The sequence below is a fragment of the Lethenteron reissneri genome, chromosome 4 (genome assembly GCF_015708825.2).
Source record: "Lethenteron reissneri isolate LAM-NWPU_2019-01 chromosome 4, ASM1570882v1, whole genome shotgun sequence".
Taxonomy (NCBI): Eukaryota; Metazoa; Chordata; class Hyperoartia; order Petromyzontiformes; family Petromyzontidae; genus Lethenteron; species Lethenteron reissneri.
This window is the reverse complement of record NC_083782.1, coordinates 1,144,880-1,167,626: the sequence shown is the minus strand read 5'-3', so window position 1 is coordinate 1,167,626 and position 22,747 is coordinate 1,144,880. Positions and strand designations below refer to the sequence as shown.

The window sequence follows — 22,747 nt, the reverse complement described above, 5'->3', positions numbered from 1 at the left end:
TCCGTGTGAGCCCGTGTCTGAGCCGGGCGACCTACCACCGCCCACGCTACCACGCGACTAAATAGGCAGACACATCGCGACCCAGCGCCGTCTCAGTACATACCCACGCGTGCGCCTACCTCCCTGTCCGCGTGTTTGAATACATCCCAGGGCTGTATACGACCCATCTCTAGAGGTACCTCACCATCCGCATACATCCCTGCTAACCCCCCATGTGATTTCCCACGTACTCACCTTTGCGTATCCGACTACCTACTCACCCAACCCATCCACATCCCTACTCACCAACCCATCCACATCCCTACTCACCAACCCATCCACATCCCTACTCACCAACCCATCAACCTACTTACTCACCCACCCACCTACTCCCCCACCCACCTACTCCCCCACCCACCTACTCCCTCACCCACCTACTCCCCCACCCACCTACTCACTCACCCACCTACTCACCCACCCACCTACTCACTCACCCACCCACCTACTCCCCCACCCACCTACTCACCCACCCACCTACTCCCCCACGCACTCGACTCCCTGCTGCTCCCCACGCACCCTGCCCACCATGGAGGGTCGCCCCGCCACGCTGCCCATCATCGTCCTGGAGCCGGCCGCGGCAGTGGGAGGCTCCGACCCCGCCGCCGCCGCCAAGGCGCCCAAGCACCTGTGGCGGCAGGCGGCGCGCGTGCCCATGCGCGTCACCCGGCGCGGCAACTCGGACACGGGGCCCGAACGGGGCCCGCGCCGCGTGCCCATGGAGCGCGGCCTCGCCGTGGAGGGCCTCCCGGGCAGCGGCGGCGGCGGGGGGCCCGCGCGCCCGGGACTCGCCGGGGCGCGCAAGTCGTGGCCCTCGTCTCTGCAGTGCCCCCCGCTCACCAGGTGAGGCGGAGTCCGCCGGCCTGAACACCACCGTCCGAGAGCCCCTCCAGCACCGTAGAGTTCACGCACTGCCGTGGAGTTCACGCACCGCCGTGGAATTCACGCACTTCCGTAGAGTTCACGCACTGCCGTGGAGTTCACGCACTGTCGTGGAGTTCACGCACTGCCGTGGAGTTCACGCACTTCCGTAGAGTTCACGCACTGCCGTAGAGTTCACGCACTGTCGTGGAGTTCACGCACTACCGTAGAGTTCACGCACTGCCGTGGAGTTCACGCACTGTCGTGGAGTTCACGCACTGCCGTGGAGTTCACGCACTACCGTGGAATTCACGCACTGTCGTGGAGTTCACGCACTGTCGTGGAGTTCACGCACTGTCGTGGAGTTCACGCACTGCCGTGGAATTCACGCACTGTCGTGGAGTTCACGCACTGCCGTGGAGTTCACGCACTACCGTGGAGTTCACGCACCGCCGTGGAGTTCACGCACTTCCGTGGAGTTCACGCACTGCCGTGGGGTTCACGCACTGCCGTGGGGTTCACGCACTGTCGTGGAGTTCACGCACTGCCGTGGAGTTCACGCACTGTCGTGGAGTTCACGCACTGTCGTGGAGTTCACGCACTGTCGTGGAGTTCACGCACTGTCGTAGAGTTCACACACTGCCGTGGAGTTCACGCACTGTCGTGGAGTTCACGCACTGCCGTGGAGTTCACGCACTGCCGTGCAGTTCACGCACTGTCGTGGAGTTCACGCACTGCCGTGGAGTTCACGCACTGCCGTGGAGTTCACGCACTGCCGTGGAGTTCACGCACTGCCGTGGAGTTCACGCACTGCCGTGGAGTTCACGCACTGCCGTGGAGTTCACGCACTGTCGTGGAGTTCACGCACTGCCGTGGAGTTCACGCACTGCCGTGGAGTTCATGCACTGCCGTGGAGTTCACGCACTGCCGTGGAGTTCACGCACTGTCGTGGGGTTCACGCACTGCCGTGGAGTTCACGCACTGTCGTGGAGTTCACGCACTGTCGTGGAGTTCACGCACTGTCGTGGAGATCACGCACTGTCGTGGAGTTCACGCACTGTCGTAGAGTTCACGCACTGCCGTGGAGTTCACGCACTGCCGTGGAGTTCACGCACTGCCGTGGAGTTCACGCACTGTCGTGGAGTTCACGCACTGCCGTGGAGTTCACGCACTGCCGTGGAGTTCACGCACTGCCGTGGGGTTCACGCACTGCCGTGGGGTTCACGCACTGCCGTGGAGTTCACGCACTGCCGTGGAGTTCACGCACTGTCGTGGAGTTCACGCACTGCCGTGGGGTTCACGCACTGCCGTGGAGTTCACGCACTGTCGTGGAGTTCACGCACTGCCGTGGGGTTCACGCACTGCCGTGGAGTTCACGCACTGCCGTGGAGTTCACGCACTGCCGTGGAGTTCACGCACTGCCGTGGAGGTCACGCACTGTCGTGGAGTTCACGCACTGTCGTAGAGTTCACGCACTGTCGTAGAGTTCACGCACTGTCGTAGAGTTCACGCACTGTCGTGGAGTTCACGCACTGCCGTGGGGTTCACACACTGTCGTGGAGTTCACGCACTACCGTGGAGTTCACGCACTACCGTAGAGTTCACGCACTGTCGTGGGGTTCACGCACTGTCGTGGAGTTCACACACTGCCGTGGGGTTCACACACTGTCGTGGAGTTCACGCACTACCGTGGAGTTCACGCACTACCGTAGAGTTCACACACTGTCGTGGAGTTCACACACTGTCGTGAAGTTCACGCACTGCCGTGGAGTTCACGCACTACCGTAGAGTTCACGCACTACCGTGGAGTTCACGCACTACCGTAGAGTTCACGCACTACCGTAGAGTTCACGCACTACCGTGGAGTTCACGCACTGCCGTGGAGTTCACGCACTACCATAAAGTTCACGCACTACCGTAGAGTTCACGCACTACCGTGGAGTTCACGCACTGCCGTGGAGTTCACGCACTGTCGTAGAGTTCACGCACTGCCGTGGAATTCACGCACTGTTGTAGAGTTCACGCACTACCGTAGAGTTCACGCACTGCCGTGGAGTTCATGCACTGTCGTGGAGTTCACGCACTACCGTGGAGTTCACGCACTACCGTAGAGTTCACGCACTGTCGTAGAGTTCACGCACTACCGTGGAGTTCACGCACTACCGTAGAGTTCACGCACTGCCGTGGAGTTCACGCACTGCCGTGGAGTTCACGCACTGTCGTGGAGTTCACGCACTACCGTGGAGTTCACGCACTGCCGTAGAGTTCACGCACTACCGTGGAGTTCACGCACTGTCGTAGAGTTCACGCACTACCGTAGAGTTCACGCACTACCGTAGAGTTCACGCACTGCCGTGGAGTTCACGCACTGTCGTGGAGTTCACGCACTACCGTGGAGTTCACGCACTACCGTAGAGTTCACGCACTGTCGTGGAGTTCACGCACTGCCGTGGAGTTCACGCTCTGTCGTGGAGTTCACGCACTACCGTAGAGTTCACGCACTGTCGTAGAGTTCACGCACTGTCGTAGAGTTCACGCACTACCGTAGAGTTCACGCACTACCGTAGAGTTCACGCACTACCGTAGAGTTCACGCACTGCCGTGGAGTTCACGCACTGCCGTGGAGTTCACGCACTACCGTGGAGTTCACGCACTGCCGTGGAGTTCACGCACTACCGTAGAGTTCACGCACTGCCGTGGAGTTCACGCACTGCCGTAGAGTTCACGCACTACCGTGGAGTTCACGCACTACCGTAGAGTTCACGCACTGTCGTGGAGTTCACGCACTGCCGTGGAGTTCACGCTCTGTCGTGGAGTTCACGCACTACCGTAGAGTTCACGCACTGTCGTAGAGTTCACGCACTGTCGTAGAGTTCACGCACTACCGTAGAGTTCACGCACTACCGTAGAGTTCACGCACTACCGTAGAGTTCACGCACTGCCGTGGAGTTCACGCACTGCCGTGGAGTTCACGCACTACCGTGGAGTTCACGCACTGCCGTGGAGTTCACGCACTACCGTAGAGTTCACGCACTACCGTAGAGTTCACGCACTGCCGTAGAGTTCACGCACTGTCGTAGAGTTCACGCACTGTCGTGGAGTTCACGCACTGTCGTGGAGTTCACGCACTGCCGTGGAGTTCACGCACTACCGTAGAGTTCACGCACTGTCGTGGAGTTCACGCACTGTCGTGGAGTTCACGCACTGCCGTGGAGTTCACGCACTACCGTAGAGTTCACGCACTACCGTAGAATTCACGCACTGTCGTAGAGTTCACGCACTGCCGTGGAGTTCACGCACTGTCGTAGAGTTCACGCACTGCCGTGGAGTTCACGCACTACCGTAGAGTTCACGCACTACCGTAGAGTTCACGCACTACCGTAGAGTTCACGCACTGCCGTGGAGTTCACGCACTGTCGTGGAGTTCACGCACTGTCGTGGAGTTCACGCACTGTCGTGGAGTTCACGCACTGTCGTGGAGTTCACGCACTGTCGTGGAGTTCACGCACTGTCGTGGAGTTCACGCACTGTCGTGGAGTTCACGCACTGTCGTGGAGTTCACGCACTGCCGTGGAGTTCACGCACTGTCGTAGAGTTCACGCACTGCCGTGGAGTTCACGCACTACCGTGGAGTTCACGCACTACCGTAGAGTTCACGCACTACCGTAGAGTTCACGCACTGCCGTGGAGTTCACGCACTGTCGTGGAGTTCACGCACTGTCGTGGAGTTCACGCACTGTCGTGGAGTTCACGCACTGTCGTGGAGTTCACGCACTGTCGTGGAGTTCACGCACTGTCGTGGAGTTCACGCACTGCCGTGGAGTTCACGCACTGTCGTGGAGTTCACGCACTGTCGTAGAGTTCACGCACTGCCGTGGAGTTCATCACATAGTGTACTCAATATTGTGTGGTCTGCACGACACCGTCGAGTCTCTGTGCCCTTGTACGCATCGCGACACCCCTCCTATGGGCACGTGTGAATGTGGTCGACTCCGCTGGACTCCGGGAACTCCGCGGCGGCTCAGCTCGAGGCTGGAGCGGCGGCTCCCGTCTCGGGTGTCTGGGGGCCGCGGGGCGAGGGTGATGATGTTAGAGCAGTCGCTCCCCTAGCCACCGTGCTGGTGGCCACCAGCATGGTCAACGCCAGCAACGTCGTGTCACGTGCCAGAGGTGTTTGTCCGTCGTTTCGCCTTGAACTCGAGAGCCAAGAGCGGCATTGTAATTGGGCGCCACGGTGGCTAGGAGATGTTAACTCCCTCGCCTGGTATGCAAGAGGTCGTGGATTCAATCCCGACCCTGACGCCTGCTGTATATTTGGAGTTTGCGTGTCTCTCTCTCATCATCATCACGGTGACTAGGCAATGTTAACTACCTCGCCTGGTATGCAAGAGGTCGTGGGTTAGATCCCGACCCTGACGCCTGCTGCTGTATATTTGGAGTTTGCGTGTCTCTCTCTCTCATCATCATCACGGTGGCTAGGAGATGTTAACTACCTCGCCTGGTATGCAGGAGGTCGTGGGTTAGATCCCGACCCTGACGCCTGCTGCTGTATATTTGGAGTTTGCGTGTCTCTCCCTCTCATCGTCATCACGGTGGCTAGGAGATGTTAACTACCTCGCCTGGTATGCAGGAGGTCGTGGGTTAGATCCCGACCCTGACGCCTGCTGCTGTATATTTGGAGTTTGCGTGTCTCTCTCTCTCATCATCATCACGGTGGCTGGAGATGTTAACTACCTCGCCTGGTATGCCGGAGGTCGTGGGTTCGATCCCGACTCTGACGCCTGCTTGTCTCTCTCCCCGTCGTCACGTGGATTTTTCTCCGCGTCCTCGAGGCTTTCCCTCCACGTTTAGAATCACGCGTTTAGATGATGTGGCTTCTATAACTGTCCACGTGATGAGACGCCAATTTGCTGAGCTCTCATTTGTGGCCAGGTCGCTTTGGAAGAAAGAGCAACGTAGTTAGGTGGGGCCTTACGTGGTGAAATAAAAAAAATTAGTATAAGAGAATAAGAGACAATCACCTACTCTGCTGTACACTGGCATCGAGTCTGCGCGCCGTCCTCGAGCCGCCCGTACCCGCCCTGAAAGGGACCCGCAAATCGCCGCTCACGGCCGCGACTCGATGCTGCTGCTGCTACGGGGGTCACCGCAGCAGCAGCAGCAGCAGCGAGTCGCCGTGCCGTAGTGGAGCCGCCTTCGGCGCGGGCCGCTCCCTCCCGCATCCAGCCAACGACCCATGTCTGCGTATCCCAGTTTGCCGGGTGTTGTGGTCTCCGTGTTTGTGCTTTGTAAGGATCGCTCAGCGGCGGTCAGTTGCCTGCCTGTCACTCTTCTATCGCTCCTCTACTTGCCATGGTTGCTGTTGCCGTGGGCACGCGTCGATTTCTCCACCCGTGTGGACTTGGTCGACCAGACCTCGACTGTTTCGTCTGATCCACCATTGTACGTATGTCTGTTGAACTTCTTTCGCACCGTACGTAGCCAACCATACTGCAGGTCACAAAAACAAAAAGACACTCATCTGTTCACCCACGCATCTACTCTCTAACCCACTCACTCGCCCACCCACTCACCACACTGCAGGTCACAAAACACTCACCCACTCACAGACTCACCCACTTATCTACTCACGAACCCACTCACTCACCCACCCACTCACCACAATGCAGGTCACAAAACACTCACCCACTCACCCACTCACAGACTCACCCACTCATCTACTCACTCACCCACTCACTCACCCACCCACTCACCACACTGCAGGTCACAAAACACTCACCCACTCACAGACTCACAGACTCACCCACTCATCTACTCACTCACCCACTCACTCACCCACCCACTCACCACAATGCAGGTCACAAAACACTCACCCACTCACAGACTCACCCACTCATCTACTCACTCACCCACTCACTCACCCACCCACTCACCACATTGCAGGTCACAAAACACTCACCCACTCAGAGACTCACCCACTCATCTACTCACTCACCCACTCACTCACCCACCCACCCACTCACCACACTGCAGGTCACCTCACTTCTCTCGCTCTGCTCCTTCCCTCGCGCTCCTCCACTGCTCAATTCTCTCCTCCCATCGTCGTCTCTTCCCCGCCCTCCCCCCCCCCAGCTCTTAACAACAAAAACGTCGCTCAATTCCAGAAGCGAGTCCCACTCTCCTCGATTACAGCATTGACAATAGCGCTGATTGTCACCGCCTGCTTGACGTTTTGGACCTGTGATCAGCGATTGTGTAAATTAAAAAAAAATGATTATTATTATTACGCACTGCTGTGTGTCTTGAGAAAGGCCAATCCATGTTCCAGGCTGATGATTGTGTAACCGGCCGGCTTGAGTCTCTCAACTCGCAAGGGTGACCCGGGGTCCTCCGTCTGCAGCCAGATTGCCACGTGGCATCGCAATGAGCAGTTTTGGACCCTGACGAGGGGCGCGCGCGATGGCGTGAATTTGCATGACATCACCATGCATGGGATATGATCGTGGCGGGTTCTTAGGTTTCGCAGTGAGCATCTGTGAGCGAGCCACGGCGAAGAGGCGACTCGGAGACTCCGCTCGGTGCCGTGTGCACAGCGAGGCCCTCACCTACCGCTCACACTCACTCTGACTCACTCTGGCTCACTCACTCACTCTGACTCACTCTGGCTCACACTCACTCTGACTCACTCTGGCTCACACTCACTCACTCTGACTCACTCTGGCTCACACTCACTCTGACTCACTCTGGCTCACACTCACTCCGACTCACTCTGGCTCACATTCACTCTGACTCACTCTGGCTCACACTCACTCTAACTCACTCTGGCTCACACTCACTCCGACTCACTCTGGCTCACATTCACTCTGACTCACTCTGGCTCACACTCACCGGGGCTCACTCTGGCTCACACTCACTCTGACTCACTCTGGCTCACACTCACTCTGACTCACTCTGGCTCACACTCACTCTGACTCACTCTGGCTCACACTCACTCTGACTCACTATGGCTCACACTCACTCTGACTCACTCTGGCTCACACTCACTCTGACTCACTCTGGCTCACACTCACTGGGGCTCACTCTGGCTCACACTCACTCTGACTCACTCTGGCTCACTTACTCACTCTGGCTCACTCACTCACTCTGACTCACTCACTCACTCTTACTCTCACACACTCTGACTCTCAATCATTCTGACTCTCAATCACTTTGGCTCACTCACTCAATCTGGCTCGCTCATTCTCTCCATGGCTCTCGCTGGCTCACTCGCTCAGCTTCGTGAGCGCGCATCTCAATCTCTGCTCTCTCTACCACTCGTGCCACGCACTGCTGCTGCTGCTAAGCAGGCAGTCTTACGCGAGCAACATCTATAGTTGTTGCTGTATTGTTGTGACCGGCGACATCACCGCGTGCTGTGCCCCACGCGCGCTCTGCAGCAGTCGTGCGTCTGCTGCAGCTCGAGTGGGGGGGGGGAGCCCGCGCACGATGGTGAGCCTGGTGCCGCTTGTCACATCGCTTCGCCCCCACCGCTTCCACCGAGCAGCACCGCCCTCTCTCTCTTTAGTGATCCTCAGCAGCAGCAGCAGCAGCGATGGCCAGCAAGTGAAGTAACTCGTCGCACTGATTTGACCGCGCTGTCGTGACATTTTATAATCGCCGTCTTCACTCGTGACGCCGCGCGGGGTCCGCTCGCAGCAGCAGGCACCCCCCAAGCTCTGCGATCTTCTCTATATAAAGGTGTTATCGGCCAATTAATTATCGAGTGGGTTCATTTAAAGAAAAGTGTCGTCGTGTTGTGGTCTGTAATTGTGTCCTGGGACTTAAACATTTACAACTCTCACTGCGTCACTGGCAGATGAGTCGGTTCTTCTTGGTCGTGCGGACTGATGTTGACGGAGGGGAACAGCCGTCAATTGACATGGAGGTGATTGTGGGATGCTGTTGGCATGAATGACTCTATACACAATTAAAGTATGGTTATTATTGTTGTTGTTGCTGAGCCGGATAATTGCATGAGGAGTAGCAGCGTCCATCGCGATGGTGCTGTGCCCGCTTCGTGTTTATGAATCGGGCCTTGAGGCGTCGTCGTGCGTTTCTTGATTCCGTTACTGGGTGGTGACCACAGTCGCCGCACACTCCCGGGGAGTTTTAAAATGTTCCATTTGTGAAGCCAGTATCAGCACCTGCTGCTGTTGCTGTTGCCGTGGTTTGTGCAGTGGATGCGGTTCAACGGTTGTGGCCAAAGGAGCCTCATTGCGGAGATCGATGCCGTGGGGATCTTCTGCATCGTTGGGTTTTCGCGAAGGTGGCGTTTGTTGTTTGTGATTCCTGTGAACTCCGTTCGCTTTGCAAGCTTCGTCATCATCGTCGGGGTCAAAGTCGTCCGCGATTCGCCAAGGGAGCCGTGTGCACGGCAGCAGCGAGCGCCTGGGATTTTGTGTTTCATGTAAATCGGAGCGCGAAGTTTGATCCGCAAATGAAATGCATCGTGCGCCAGCAGAAACGACGCACCAATTTGAATCTAACAATAATAATGATGATAATTAATAAGACAGTATCGTCGTTTTCGTCCTTGTGGGGAATGTTAATAGCAACATAGAGAAGCAGACCAAATGTCTCCTTGCCACGTATCTGTCCTTCCATGTGTTTTTTACTCATCCCATCAGTCACACGGCTTCCTTCTGGGAGAGCATCATTTCAGCTGCATTAGTTCAACAACAAGCACATGCACTGACTCTGCTGATGTGTATAGCATGTTCAGCTTATTTATGCTGTCACCTATATTCTCTACTGCGATGCGAGTATGTTGTGTGTTGTGTTTATTATATCGAGGGTCTTTGCCTGTCAGCACCAGACATTTCACCAGCATTGCTTCAAGTACAAGCCTGACTTTGCTGCTCATGAGACACTGAACGTCAAAACCATCTCAGAGCTTTTGCTGCTGAAATGATGCACTCCCAGCGGGAAAGCCGTCTGGCTGATGGGATGAGTATAAAAATAAACTTGTATTTTGTGTGTGACTGGAGAGATATAGGCAGGCGGCGTATTGCCTGCTTCGTCATTTTGCTCGTGGTAACAATAGTTTGGGACTTGGTTTATCCAGGCAAAGCCTCCAACAGTCTTTGAGGGATTTGACGAGCGTCTTGCAGTGGGACCCGCCCCCCCTCTACTTGGCCACTAGCACGCGTGATCGAGTGGGTCACCAAGAGAGTGATTGAGTGCGCGAGTGGGTCACCAAGAGAGTGACTGAGTGATCGAGTGGGTCACCAAGAGAGTGACTGAGTGAGCGAGTGGGTCACCAAGAGAGTGACTGAGTGAGCGAGTGGGTCACCAAGAGAGTGACTGAGTGCGCGAGTGGGTCACCAAGAGAGTGACTGAGTGATCGAGTGGGTCACCAAGAGAGTGACTGAGTGATCGAGTGGGTCACCAAGAGAGTGACTGAGTGAGCGAGTGGGTCACCAAGAGAGTGACTGAGTGATCGAGTGGGTCACCAAGAGAGTGACTGAGTGAGCGAGTGGGTCACTAAGAAAGTGACTGAGTGATCGAGTGGGTCACCAAGAGAGTGACTGAGTGAGCGAGTGGGTGACCAAGAGAGTGACTGAGTGAGCGAGTGGGTCACCAAGTGAGTGACTGAGTGAGCGAGTGGGTCACCAAGAGAGTGACTGAGTGATCGAGTGGGTCACCAAGAGAGTGACTGAGTGAGCGAGTGGGTCACCAAGAGAGTGACTGAGTGAGCGAGTGGGTCACCAAGAGAGTGACTGAGTGCGTGAGTGGGTCACCAAGAGAGTGACTGAGTGAGCGAGTGGGTCACCAAGAGAGTGACTGAGTGAGCGAGTGGGTCACCAAGAGAGTGACTGAGTGCGTGAGTGGGTCACCAAGAGAGTGACTGAGTGAGCGAGTGGGTCACCAAGAGAGTGACTGAGTGAGCGAGTGGGTCACCAAGAGAGTGACTGAGTGAGCGAGTGGGTCACCAAGAGAGTGATTGAGTGAGCGAGTGGGTGACCAAGAGAGTGACTGAGTGAGCGAGTGGGTCACCAAGAGAGTGACTGAGTGAGCGAGTGGGTCACAAAGAGAGTGACTGAGTGAGCGAGTGGGTCACCAAGAGAGTGACTGAGTGAGCGAGTGGGTCACCAAGAGAGTGACTGAGTGAGCGAGTGGGTCACCAAGAGAGTGACTGAGTGAGCGAGTGGGTCACCAAGAGAGTGACTGAGTGAGCGAGTGGGTCACCAAGAGAGTGACTGAGTGATCGAGTGGGTCACCAAGAGAGTGACTGAGTGAGCGAGTGGGTCACCAAGAGAGTGACTGAGTGAGCGAGTGGGTCACCAAGAGAGTGACTGAGTGAGCGAGTGGGTCACCAAGAGAGTGACTGAGTGCGATGGTACCAGTAGTGCGGTGACCAAGAGAGTGACTGAGTGAGCGAGTGGGTCACCAAGAGAGTGACTGAGTGAGCGAGTGGGTGACCAAGAGAGTGACTGAGTGAGCGAGTGGGTCACCAAGAGAGTGACTGAGTGAGCGAGTGGGTCACCAAGAGAGTGACTGAGTGAGCGAGTGGGTGACCAAGAGAGTGACTGAGTGAGCGAGTGGGTCACCAAGAGAGTGACTGAGTGAGCGAGTGGGTGACCAAGAGAGTGACTGAGTGAGCGAGTGGGTCACCAAGAGAGTGACTGAGTGAGCGAGTGGGTCACCAAAAGAGTGACTGAGTGAGCGAGTGGGTCACCATGAGAGTGACTGAGTGAGCGAGTGGGTCACCAAGAGAGTGACTGAGTGAGCGAGTGGGTCACCAAGAGAGTGACTGAGTGAGCGAGTGGGTCACCAAGAGAGTGACTGAGTGAGCGAGTGGGTCACCAAGAGAGTGACTGAGTGAGCGAGTGGGTGACCAAGAGAGTGACTGAGTGAGCGAGTGGGTCACCAAGAGAGTGACTGAGTGAGCGAGTGGGTGACCAAGAGAGTGACTGAGTGAGCGAGTGGGTCACCAAGTGAGTGACTGAGTGAGCGAGTGGGTCACCAAGAGAGTGACTGAGTGAGCGAGTGGGTCACCAAGAGAGTGACTGAGTGAGCGAGTGGGTCACCAAGAGAGTGACTGAGTGCGTGAGTGGGTCACCAAGAGAGTGACTGAGTGAGCGAGTGGGTCACCAAGAGAGTGACTGAGTGAGCGAGTGGGTCACCAAGAGAGTGACTGAGTGAGCGAGTGGGTCACCAAGAGAGTGACTGAGTGAGCGAGTGGGTCACCAAGAGAGTGACTGAGTGAGCGAGTGGGTCACCAAGTGAGTGATTGAGTGAGCGAGTGGGTGACTAAGAGAGTGACTGAGTGAGCGAGTGGGTCACCAAGAGAGTGACTGAGTGAGCGAGTGGGTCACCAAGAGAGTGACTGAGTGAGCGAGTGGGTCACCAAGAGAGTGACTGAGTGAGCGAGTGGGTCACCAAGAGAGTGACTGAGTGAGCGAGTGGGTCACCAAGAGAGTGACTGAGTGAGCGAGTGGGTCACCAAGAGAGTGACTGAGTGAGCGAGTGGGTCACCAAGAGAGTGACTGAGTGATCGAGTGGGTCACCAAGAGAGTGACTGAGTGAGCGAGTGGGTCACCAAGAGAGTGACTGAGTGAGCGAGTGGGTGACCAAGAGAGTGACTGAGTGAGCGAGTGGGTGACCAAGAGAGTGACTGAGTGAGCGAGTGGGTCACCAAGTGAGTGACTGAGTGAGCGATTGGGTCACCAAGAGAGTGACTGAGTGAGCGAGTGGGTCACCAAGAGAGTGACTGAGTGAGCGAGTGGGTCACCAAGAGAGTGACTGAGTGAGCGAGTGGGTCACCAAGAGAGTGACTAAGTGCGTGAGTGGGTCACCAAGAGAGTGACTGAGTGAGCGAGTGGGTCACCAAGTGAGTGACTGAGTGAGCGAGTGGGTCACCAAGAGAGTGACTGAGTGAGCAAGTGGGTCACCAAGAGAGTGACTGAGTGAGCGAGTGGGTGACCAAGAGAGTGACTGAGTGAGCGAGTGGGTCACCAAGAGAGTGACTGAGTGAGCGAGTGGGTGACCAAGAGAGTGACTGAGTGAGCGAGTGGGTCACCAAGAGAGTGACTGAGTGAGCGAGTGGGTCACCAAGAGAGTGACTGAGTGAGCGAGTGGGTGACCAAGAGAGTGACTGAGTGAGCGAGTGGGTCACCAAGAGAGTGACTGAGTGAGCGAGTGGGTGACCAAGAGAGTGACTGAGTGAGCGAGTGGGTCACCAAGAGAGTGACTGAGTGAGCGAGTGGGTCACCAAAGAGTGACTGAGTGAGCGAGTGGGTCACCATGAGAGTGACTGAGTGAGCGAGTGGGTCACCAAGAGAGTGACTGAGTGAGCGAGTGGGTCACCAAGAGAGTGACTGAGTGAGCGAGTGGGTCACCAAGAGAGTGACTGAGTGAGCGAGTGGGTCGACCAAGAGAGTGACTGAGTGAGCGAGTGGGTCACCAAGAGAGTGACTGAGTGAGCGAGTGGGTGACCAAGAGAGTGACTGAGTGAGCGAGTGGGTCACCAAGTGAGTGACTGAGTGAGCGAGTGGGTCACCAAGAGAGTGACTGAGTGAGCGAGTGGGTCACCAAGAGAGTGACTGAGTGAGCGAGTGGGTCACCAAGAGAGTGACTGAGTGCGGAGTGGGTCACCAAGAGAGTGACTGAGTGAGCGAGTGGGTCACCAAGAGAGTGACTGAGTGAGTGAGTGGGTCACCAGAGAGTGACTGAGTGAGCGAGTGGGTCACCAAGAGAGTGACTGAGTGAGCGAGTGGGTCACCAAGAGAGTGACTGAGTGAGCGAGTGGGTCACCAAGTGAGTGATTGAGTGAGCGAGTGGGTGACTAAGAGAGTGACTGAGTGAGCGAGTGGGTCACCAAGAGAGTGACTGAGTGAGCGAGTGGGTCACCAAGAGAGTGACTGAGTGAGCGAGTGGGTCACCAAGAGAGTGACTGAGTGAGCGAGTGGGTCACCAAGAGAGTGACTGAGTGAGCGAGTGGGTCACCAAGAGAGTGACTGAGTGAGCGAGTGGGTCACCAAGAGAGTGACTGAGTGAGCGAGTGGGTCACCAAGAGAGTGACTGAGTGATCGAGTGGGTCACCAAGAGAGTGACTGAGTGAGCGAGTGGGTCACCAAGAGAGTGACTGAGTGAGCAAGTGGGTGACCAAGAGAGTGACTGAGTGAGCGAGTGGGTGACCAAGAGAGTGACTGAGTGAGCGAGTGGGTCACCAAGTGAGTGACTGAGTGAGCGAGTGGGTCACCAAGAGAGTGACTGAGTGAGCGAGTGGGTCACCAAGAGAGTGACTGAGTGAGCGAGTGGGTCACCAAGAGAGTGACTGAGTGAGCGAGTGGGTCACCAAGAGAGTGACTAAGTGCGTGAGTGGGTCACCAAGAGAGTGACTGAGTGAGCGAGGGGTCACCAAGAGTGACTGAGTGAGCGAGTGGGTCACCAAGAGAGTGACTGAGTGAGCGAGTGGGTCACCAAGAGAGTGACTGAGTGAGCGAGTGGGTCACCAAGAGAGTGACTGAGTGCGAGTGGGTCACCAAGAGAGTGACTGAGTGAGCGAGTGGGTCACCAAGAGAGTGACTGAGTGAGCGAGTGGGTCACCAAGAAGTGACTGAGTGAGTGAGTGGGTCACCAAGTGACTGAGTGAGCGAGTGGGTCACCAAGAGAGTGACTGAGTGAGCGAGTGGGTCACCAAGAAGTGACTGAGTGAGTGAGTGGGTCACCAAGTGAGTGATGAGTGAGCGAGTGGGTCACCAAGAGAGTGACTGAGTGAGCGAGTGGGTCACCAAGAGAGTGACTGAGTGAGCGAGTGGGTCACCAAAGAGATGAGTGAGCTGAGTGAGTGGGTCACCAGAGAGTGACTGAGTGAGCGAGTGGGTCACCAAGAGAGTGACTGAGTGAGCGAGTGGGTCACCAAGAGAGTGACTGAGTGAGCGAGTGGGTGACCAAGAGAGTGACTGAGTGAGCGAGTGGTGACCAAGAGAGTGACTGAGTGAGCGAGTGGGTCACCAAGTGAGTGACTGAGTGAGCGAGTGGGTCACCAAGAGAGTGACTGAGTGAGCGAGTGGGTCACCAAGAGAGTGACTGAGTGAGCGAGTGGGTCACCAAGAGAGTGACTGAGTGCGTGAGTGGGTCACCAAGAGAGTGACTGAGTGAGCGAGTGGGTCACCAAGAGAGTGACTGAGTGAGCGAGTGGGTCACCAAGAGAGTGACTGAGTGAGCGAGTGGGTCACCAAGAGAGTGACTGAGTGAGCGAGTGGGTCACCAAGTGAGTGACTGAGTGAGCGAGTGGGTCACCAAGAGAGTGACTGAGTGAGCGAGTGGGTCACCAAGAGAGTGACTGAGTGAGCGAGTGGGTCACCAAGAGAGTGACTGAGTGCGTGAGTGGTTCACCAAGAGAGTGACTGAGTGAGCGAGTGGGTCACCAAGAGAGTGACTGAGTGAGCGAGTGGGTCACCAAGAGAGTGACTGAGTGAGCGAGTGGGTCACCAAGAGAGTGGACTGAGTGAGCGAGTGGGTCACCAAGAGAGTGACTGATGTGAGCGAGTGGGTCACCAAGAGAGTGACTGAGTGCGTGAGTGGGTCACCAGAGAGTGAGCTGATGGTGAGCGAGTGGGTCACCAAGAGAGTGACTGAGTGAGCGAGTGGGTCACCAAGAGAGTGACTGAGTGAGCGAGTGGGTCACCAAGAGAGTGACTGAGGTGAGCGAGTGGGTCACCAAGAGAATGGACTGAGTGAGCGAGTGGTCACCAAGAGAATGACTGAGTGAGCGAGTGGGGTCACCAGATGAGTGACTGAGTGAGCGAGTGGGTCACCAAGGAGGTGACTGAGTGAGCGAGTGGGTCACCAAGAGAGTGGACTGAGTGAGCGAGTGGGTCACCAAGAGAGTGACTGAGTGAGCGAGTGGGTCACCAAGAGAGTGACTGAGTGAGCGAGTGGGTCACCAAGAGAGTGACTGAGTGCGTGAGTGGGTCACCAAGAGAGTGACTGAGTGAGCGAGTGGGTCACCAAGAGAGTGACTGAGTGAGCGAGTGGGTCACCAAGAGAGTGACTGAGTGAGCGAGTGGGTCACCAAGAGAGTGACTGAGTGAGCGAGTGGGTCACCAAGAGAGTGACTGAGTGAGCGAGTGGGTCACCAAGAGAGTGACTGAGTGAGCGAGTGATTGAGCGAGCGAGCGGAATGTTGGGAGTAAACATTTGGACCTGGACTAAGTAAACACGTGTGAGGTGACAACCCTCAGTTGTGCACGCAGAGGTAGCCAACCAGCTTGCTGTACTACCATCTAAGACAGCGGTCCCCAACCTTTTTGGCACCAGGGACCGGTTTCGTGGAAGACAGTTTTTTCACGGACCGGGGGCGGGGGGGGTCATCATTGGGTCTTTCCCTCTTTTCAAAGAAGCTCTCCAGCGACGTTTGTTTTATACTCATTGTGGCTACTAGGGGTTAGAGCTTGTGGGCTCACCAACACCGTGACTGTGACAAGGGCGCAGTGCGGGAAAGAGGCGCGGACGGAAGTGGTCAATAATAAAATAATGGGGGCGGGCCACGCGCGGACTCACCGCTCTCACCTCGTGCTGTGCGGCCCGGCGGTTGGGTACCCCTGATCTAAGGTGTATGTGAGTCCGGTCATTGACGAATATCATCGTCTGTTGACGTGACGGGGATGTTTGGTCATCGCTGGTGCCCACGCTCGGAGGGGCCCGACTCCCCCACTGGAGCCCGCAGCTGTCGTCCCGAGTGGCTGCGACGCGAGCCCGGCGCTCTGGGCGGCGTAAGGCTCGTCGCTCCGCCACGGTCATTACCCTCGCTCCCCACCCCCTGCACGTTGCTCCCCCCCCCCTACTCAGCTCGAGCAGTTGATTTAGAGAGCGAGGCGTCGTTAGAAGAGGCTTGAGGGAGACGGCAGAGTGAAGTTGGCTCGTCAATCTGCCTGGGCGGGAAGCCCAAGGGAGCTCTCCTCGTATCACGGGCGCTCGACACGCCTGGGCACAGCGAGCCAGCATCAGCGCATGGAGAGGTTTCGTTCTTGCAGCTGCCGCGCCGGGAGATGGAAATCCGTGCACTGCTGACTCGTCACACCGCCACTGTGGCACCTGCCGTCGTTGTTGAGTTACCAAGAGCGAAGCGCGGTTCGGTTTCTTCGCGACACCGATATTCGCCGTGTCTCCTGTATTCGTGTTTTTTTTCTTTCTCTAAAGCAGTTTACCCGGTAATGGAAATGAAACAGATTCGAACCTCCTCCCCCCCCCCCCATCCATTACCGCACGCGCCTTGATTGTCACTCGCCAGCAGAGATAAGCTGCCGCCAATTTGCAATCGAAGTTAAAACCGCGCGGAGAATGCACGCGCCCCACCGCTGAGAGGGGAGCGCATTCAGGAGGGGTGCGGGGGGGCGACGGGAGTGGTGGCTTACAAGTGTCGAGCACCCAGCGACAGAGTCACTCGGAACAATTGATCACGCGTGGAGTTATTGACCGACGCTGGCCGTGGGAGCGCGGTCAGGGCGACGTTACGTCGGTCCAGGTGGAGCGTGGCACGGGTGGGTCCCCGCGGGGTCAGGCTCGCTGCGGGAGCTGCAGCCGCGCGCGACGATTGCTGCCGGGATTTACCAGGGCGGCCGCGGCTGCGCCCGCCGCGGTGACGCCTCTCCCCCGTGCCTTCCCAGGGCCACCCACCCCCCCCTCTTTATCCGCCGCCTTGTGTGTGGTGCAGACCCCTCACCCTCCCCAGGTCTCCCCCTCGTCTCTCCGCTACTGCTACTATCACAGTCACCACAGCCGCTCCCTCACCCTCCCCCTGTATCCTCCTCGTCCCTCTGATGCTGCTCCCGGCTCTATTCGTGTTGTGATTATTTTCTCATCCCGGTCTGCGCGCGCGCCGATCGGGCAATGCGGCTCAGGGTGGAGTCGCCCCGTGGGATGGGGCGACTTACCGGGCCGCTGTCGATAACCCGGCAGAAATGCACCCCGAGGAAATGTATCTCCAACCCTCGACAACCCCCGCTTACCCCCCTCCCCCATCCCAAAAAAACCAAAATCCCATTTGCGGCAGATTTACGAAGACTCAATTAAAAGCCTCTAGACTTAAGAATTTCAATTAACTGGCTTCTATTTAAAAGCTTGCCTGATTACAGTCATTCTAAACCGGGGAAGGCTTTTTTTGTGCTTTTTCTTAATTCCAAGGGCGAATAGTCCGGCGGCGGTGTGGTGATTGGGCGAACGAGAGGACCGGGCACACTCGGGCAACTGCTGACGATGCAGCAGCAGTGGCAACAGCAGCAGCAGTGGCGGCAGCAGCAGTGGCGGCAGCGGCAGCAGCAGCATTGGTCGCGATTCGCGATGGTGAGACGCGCGCAAGGCTTCGCGAAGGACAGAACTCGTCGACAAACGGTGGCGGATGACGTTCCCAGACAGCCGTTCCGCGACAGCCAGACTTTGCTTTTGCTGCTTCTCTCGAAGGCGTCTTGAGTTAGCTGGTGATCCGCGGTCTCTTACTCAACACGTGAGACGCAACTTCGCTTGACATGCACACGTCATGACGAACACAGAGTGAGCATGCAATGTTGGGCCAACGTTCCAATCGCATGCCACAAGTTGGGTAAACATTTTTAAACGTTGGGCCGAGGTTCGATTCGTTACTGAAGCACCTTCACGTGTGTTCATAGGTGCTCGCTAACAGCACTTGCCCCTACAGTCTGTTGATGCTATACGGGAGATATTTCTCTTGTCTCCCCCTGCTATGCACGGCTTTCCTCCGGGCTCCACCATTTCCCACCCTTAGCTAAAAACAACAGCAACAACAACACCCAATGAAACTGGTAGTGACCGTAACATCCCAACGGTGCTCCAAAGTGGGTTCACTCGCAGCAGCAACATTGCTCCCCACTATTGCGAAAACTTGGCAGGAGCCTCCTGAAAAGATGTCTTGAGACTCAGCGAGGCCTCATTGGGTAGGCAGGGACCTGCATGAACAGCGCAGTGCTCGGCTCTCGGCGACCGCAAATCCGCGAGCGAGGGCGCGGTAGCAGAACGAATGATGTCCCTGCAGCCGCGCCATTGCCATTCTTCAGTTTAATAGCACGCAGTGTGAATGGCAATCAGCCATTGATAATGTTGCAATGTAAATAATGATATGGCTGCAACATGAATTTCGCTCACGGTGCTTGCGAATCAGCCACAGAGCCGCGTGTGTACATGTACCACGTGTGTGTGCCAAGCTAGGTGCACTTTGAGGCTGTTGGGTTGTTGGGGGGCAGTCGCCCTCCAGCATAAGAGGAGGGCAGAGGAGCGACGCTCGCAACAAGTGACTAACACGCAGCAAGTTGGCACAGGTGAAGCACATCTCGGTCAGTCAACCCATGGCACCTCCGTCTGCCCCGTGACCTCCTGCTAGGAGCTAGCCTTCGACACTTCACGTGGCCTCAAGGTGCACCGAGTCTGGCTCAAGCGCCGTGGTGACGTCACCGCCACTTATTGACGAATGTCGGTTGTTGTATCTGTGTACATGCACGGATGTTGTCAGTGTGTGTGTGTGGCCTGGCACAAGCGTCGTGGTGACGCCACCGCCACTTAGTGGCGAATGGCGGTTGTTGTTGTTGTGTGTCAGTCTGGGAAAAACAACCCCCTACCTCCTCGTGGTGCCAGACGGCAACGCTGTGGTGGGCAGTGCCGTGGGGGGAGGGCCAACTTAGATTGGCCTTTCTGCTCATGGCGCTTGTAACCACCACAGCGGCTAAATGGGGGCTCTGGACGGGTGCGAGGGGCTGGTAACCCCTCCACCTTCAATTAATTACCACAAAACCATGTAAAATATGTCTAATTAATAAGTTTGTGCCGGAGGCCCTGGGGGGACAGGCGTTTATGACGTCTCCTGGCCAAACCCCATTTGGTGGAGACAGGAGATTGAATCTTTACCTTCGGGGCTCCTCCAGAAACAAAGAAAAGCCACTACGGATAGCAACGTGGAATGTTCGAACACTCGCTGCGGAGGAGAGGCTGCCACACCTCTGTTGGGAGCTGGGCCGGTACCGCCTGGATCTCTGTGGCGTTCAGGTGGTCCAGTGGACCGGCTCTGGCTCCTGCCACCATGAGGGGTGGACAGTCCTCTACTCGGGGCAGGAGACTACCAAACAACAGGGAGTGGCTCTTCTTCTGAACAAAAGAATGAAGGGGGCATGGGAGTGTGGTGGTGAGATATGGGAAGCTGTAAGCCCCAGGCTACTTTGGACTCGCCTTCCCATCAACCAGAGGCGAGGAGTGGTGGTCGTGGTTACTTATGCCCCCACTGAAGACGAACATCCGTGGAGGGATGCAGGCAAAGCCGATGAGTCAGATGCCTTCTATGACCTCCTGTCACAGGTGCTGGCTAAAGTGGCCCCTCAGGTTAGAGTCATCTTGTTGGGTGACTTCAATGCCCGAGTTGGTCATGATGCTGGCACCTGGTCTGGAGTGATTGGAAGGCATGGGCCAGATCAGCTCAATGGCAACGGTAGGAGGCTGCTAGATTTTTGTGCAGCCCAGGGGCTTGTAATTACCAACACGCTGTTCCGGTATCGGCACATCCACACAACATCATGGATGCATGCCGGGTCCAAGCAAGAACATCTGCTGGACTACATAGTGACGGAACAGCGGATGCAGCCCCATGTCCTTGACACCGGAGCCTACCGTGGAACTGATCTGCCCTCTGACCATCGACTTGTCATCTGTAAGATGTGCCTGCCATTATTCCACTCCGGTGGTGGGTGTACAGCCAGGACCCCACTCAACCCTAAGGTGGCCTGGTCTCAGCTAGCTGATGAAAGGTGCAAGCGATAATTTTATTGTTTGCGGCTGGGGTTGGCATCGTCCCCCACTCCTCCTGATGTCGAGGGTAAATGGGCGAGGTTTAGGACTGTGACTCATACAGCAGTAATGGCTGCTTTGGGTACACGGTCCAGACCTCCCCAGAGACCCTGGCTGACAGGGGAGGTGTTCAGGATGACTTAGAAAAAGCGACAGGCCCACTCTCATCGTCTACAATATCCTACGTCAGAGAATGAGGAGGCTCACCGCAGCCTTCGCTCGGAGGTTCGGAGAGCCATGAGGCACTGCAAGGATGGGTGGTGGTCGCAGGTTGCTGAGGAACAGGTTTGCAGATTTGATAAGAATTTCTGTGAAGTCCTGGTGGAGGGGAAATCGCTCAACATGGAAAACATCGTGGGGCGAAGTGGGGATGACCCTGCTGAGGCTGCGGTGCCTCAAATATTGGAAGAAGAAGTCACCCCCTGTGAGTGGCTGGCTGAGGTGCCATCTGTTGAGGAAGTAGAATCTGAGACCAGAAAGGCACCGGGCAGAGACGATCTCCCAAGCAAAATGCTGAGGGAGGGTGGCGTTTGTGCACAGACTGCCCTACATGACATCATAACAACAGTCTGGACCACTTGATGGGTTCTGCAGGATTGGAAGGATGTCCTGGTGGTCCCTCTCTTTAAGAAGGGGGACTGCACAGACTTAACAACTCCAGGGGCATCTCACTCCTCAGTGTGGGGGGAAAGATCCTGGCAAGGATTATTCAACATCGCCTTGCCAGGCATGCTGAGGAGAGGCTTGCGGAGCCCCATTGCGGTTTCAGGAAAGGGCGGTCCTCCATAGATGCCATATTTCCTGTCCGTTTGCAACAGCAGAGATGTAGGGAATTCCAACAAGACCTACATCTCTGATTTATTGACCTGGTCAAGGCCTATGATACCTTCAGTAAGCCTGGGCTCTGGTTGTTATTCGTGCTTTCAGAGTCCCTGACCCTCTGCTCACGATCATTAAGGACCTTCATAATGGTGAGTGGGCCCGAGTAAAACTACGTGGCTGGGAGTCAGAGCCATTCCCTGTTCACCTTGGGGTGACCGGCTCTGGTTTGACAGCAGAGGTCACACTCAGAATCAGTCGAGCGGCATTATCTTTTCATCGGTTGCGTAACGCTGTGTGAAAGCTACCTGGTCTGTCGCTCCGCATGAAGCTTCAGGTCTTCTCGGCCACGGTCATTCCCTCCCTTCTCTACGCTTGCGAAACGTGGACCCCCCGAATGAAGAATCTTCGCCAGTTAGAAACATTTAGGCTGGCCTACCTATGACCCATCCTGGACAAAGTCCCATCGGTGAGCTCCTCCGGCAGGCAAGGCTGCGTTGGCTAGGTCATGTGGCTCGCATGCCCAGTCACCGCATGACTAAACAGCTTTTGTTCGGCCGGATCGAGGGGGCGAAACGGGCGTGGCATGGGCTAGAGAAGAGATGGAGTGATGTGGTACAGGAGGATATGGAGCTGAGTGGACTTGTCGATGACTGGTACCAGTGGTGTCAGGATCGGCCTCTGTGGAGGAGGCTCGTGAAAGACCGTGCTGGGCAGTTGGAGGTAGTCGCCCTCCAACAACAACGGAGGGTGGAGGAGCAACGCTCACAACAACGAGCGGAGCACGGTGGATAAAGCACAGCAAATTGGCACAGTAGGGGACACAGGTGGTGCATCAACCAGTCATCTCAGTCAGTCGACCCGTGGCACCTGGGTCTGCCCCGTGACCTCCTGCCAGCGGGCATTCGACACTTCATGTAGCCTAAAAGTGCACATAGCCTGGCATAAGCGTCGTGGTGACGTCACCGCCACTTCGTGGCGAATGGCGGTTGTTGTGTGTCAGTGTGGTGAGCGGTAGTGAGACGGTTAGCGCGCTGCGCTACGACCCTGGCGACCCGGGTTTGATTCCTGCTCACGGGCAACACCAGTGACGATTATCTGAATCGGTCCTGGGCATTCCCTTGGTCGACTCGGCCACAAACGAATACCTGGTGCGATGGGTAAATATCGCCACTAGGGAGACAAAGACGGCTGGGCG

General features: G+C 56.4%; 1 protein-coding gene across 2 annotated transcripts in view; it reads left to right on the top strand.

The window, feature by feature from the left end:
* The first annotated feature begins 508 nt into the window (after positions 1–508).
* LOC133348822 (cAMP-specific 3',5'-cyclic phosphodiesterase 4B-like) overlaps positions 509–22,747 on the top strand; it is a 285,363-nt gene continuing 263,124 nt past the window's right edge. Inside the window, exon 1 of one of the 2 annotated variants that reach the window (XM_061561864.1) lies at positions 509–879. In XM_061561864.1, the coding sequence (XP_061417848.1) occupies positions 566–879 (314 nt within the window). In that variant the 5' untranslated portion in view covers positions 509–565. The remainder of the gene's footprint in view (positions 880–22,747) is intronic. The other variant, XM_061561855.1, reaches the window with a different exon arrangement.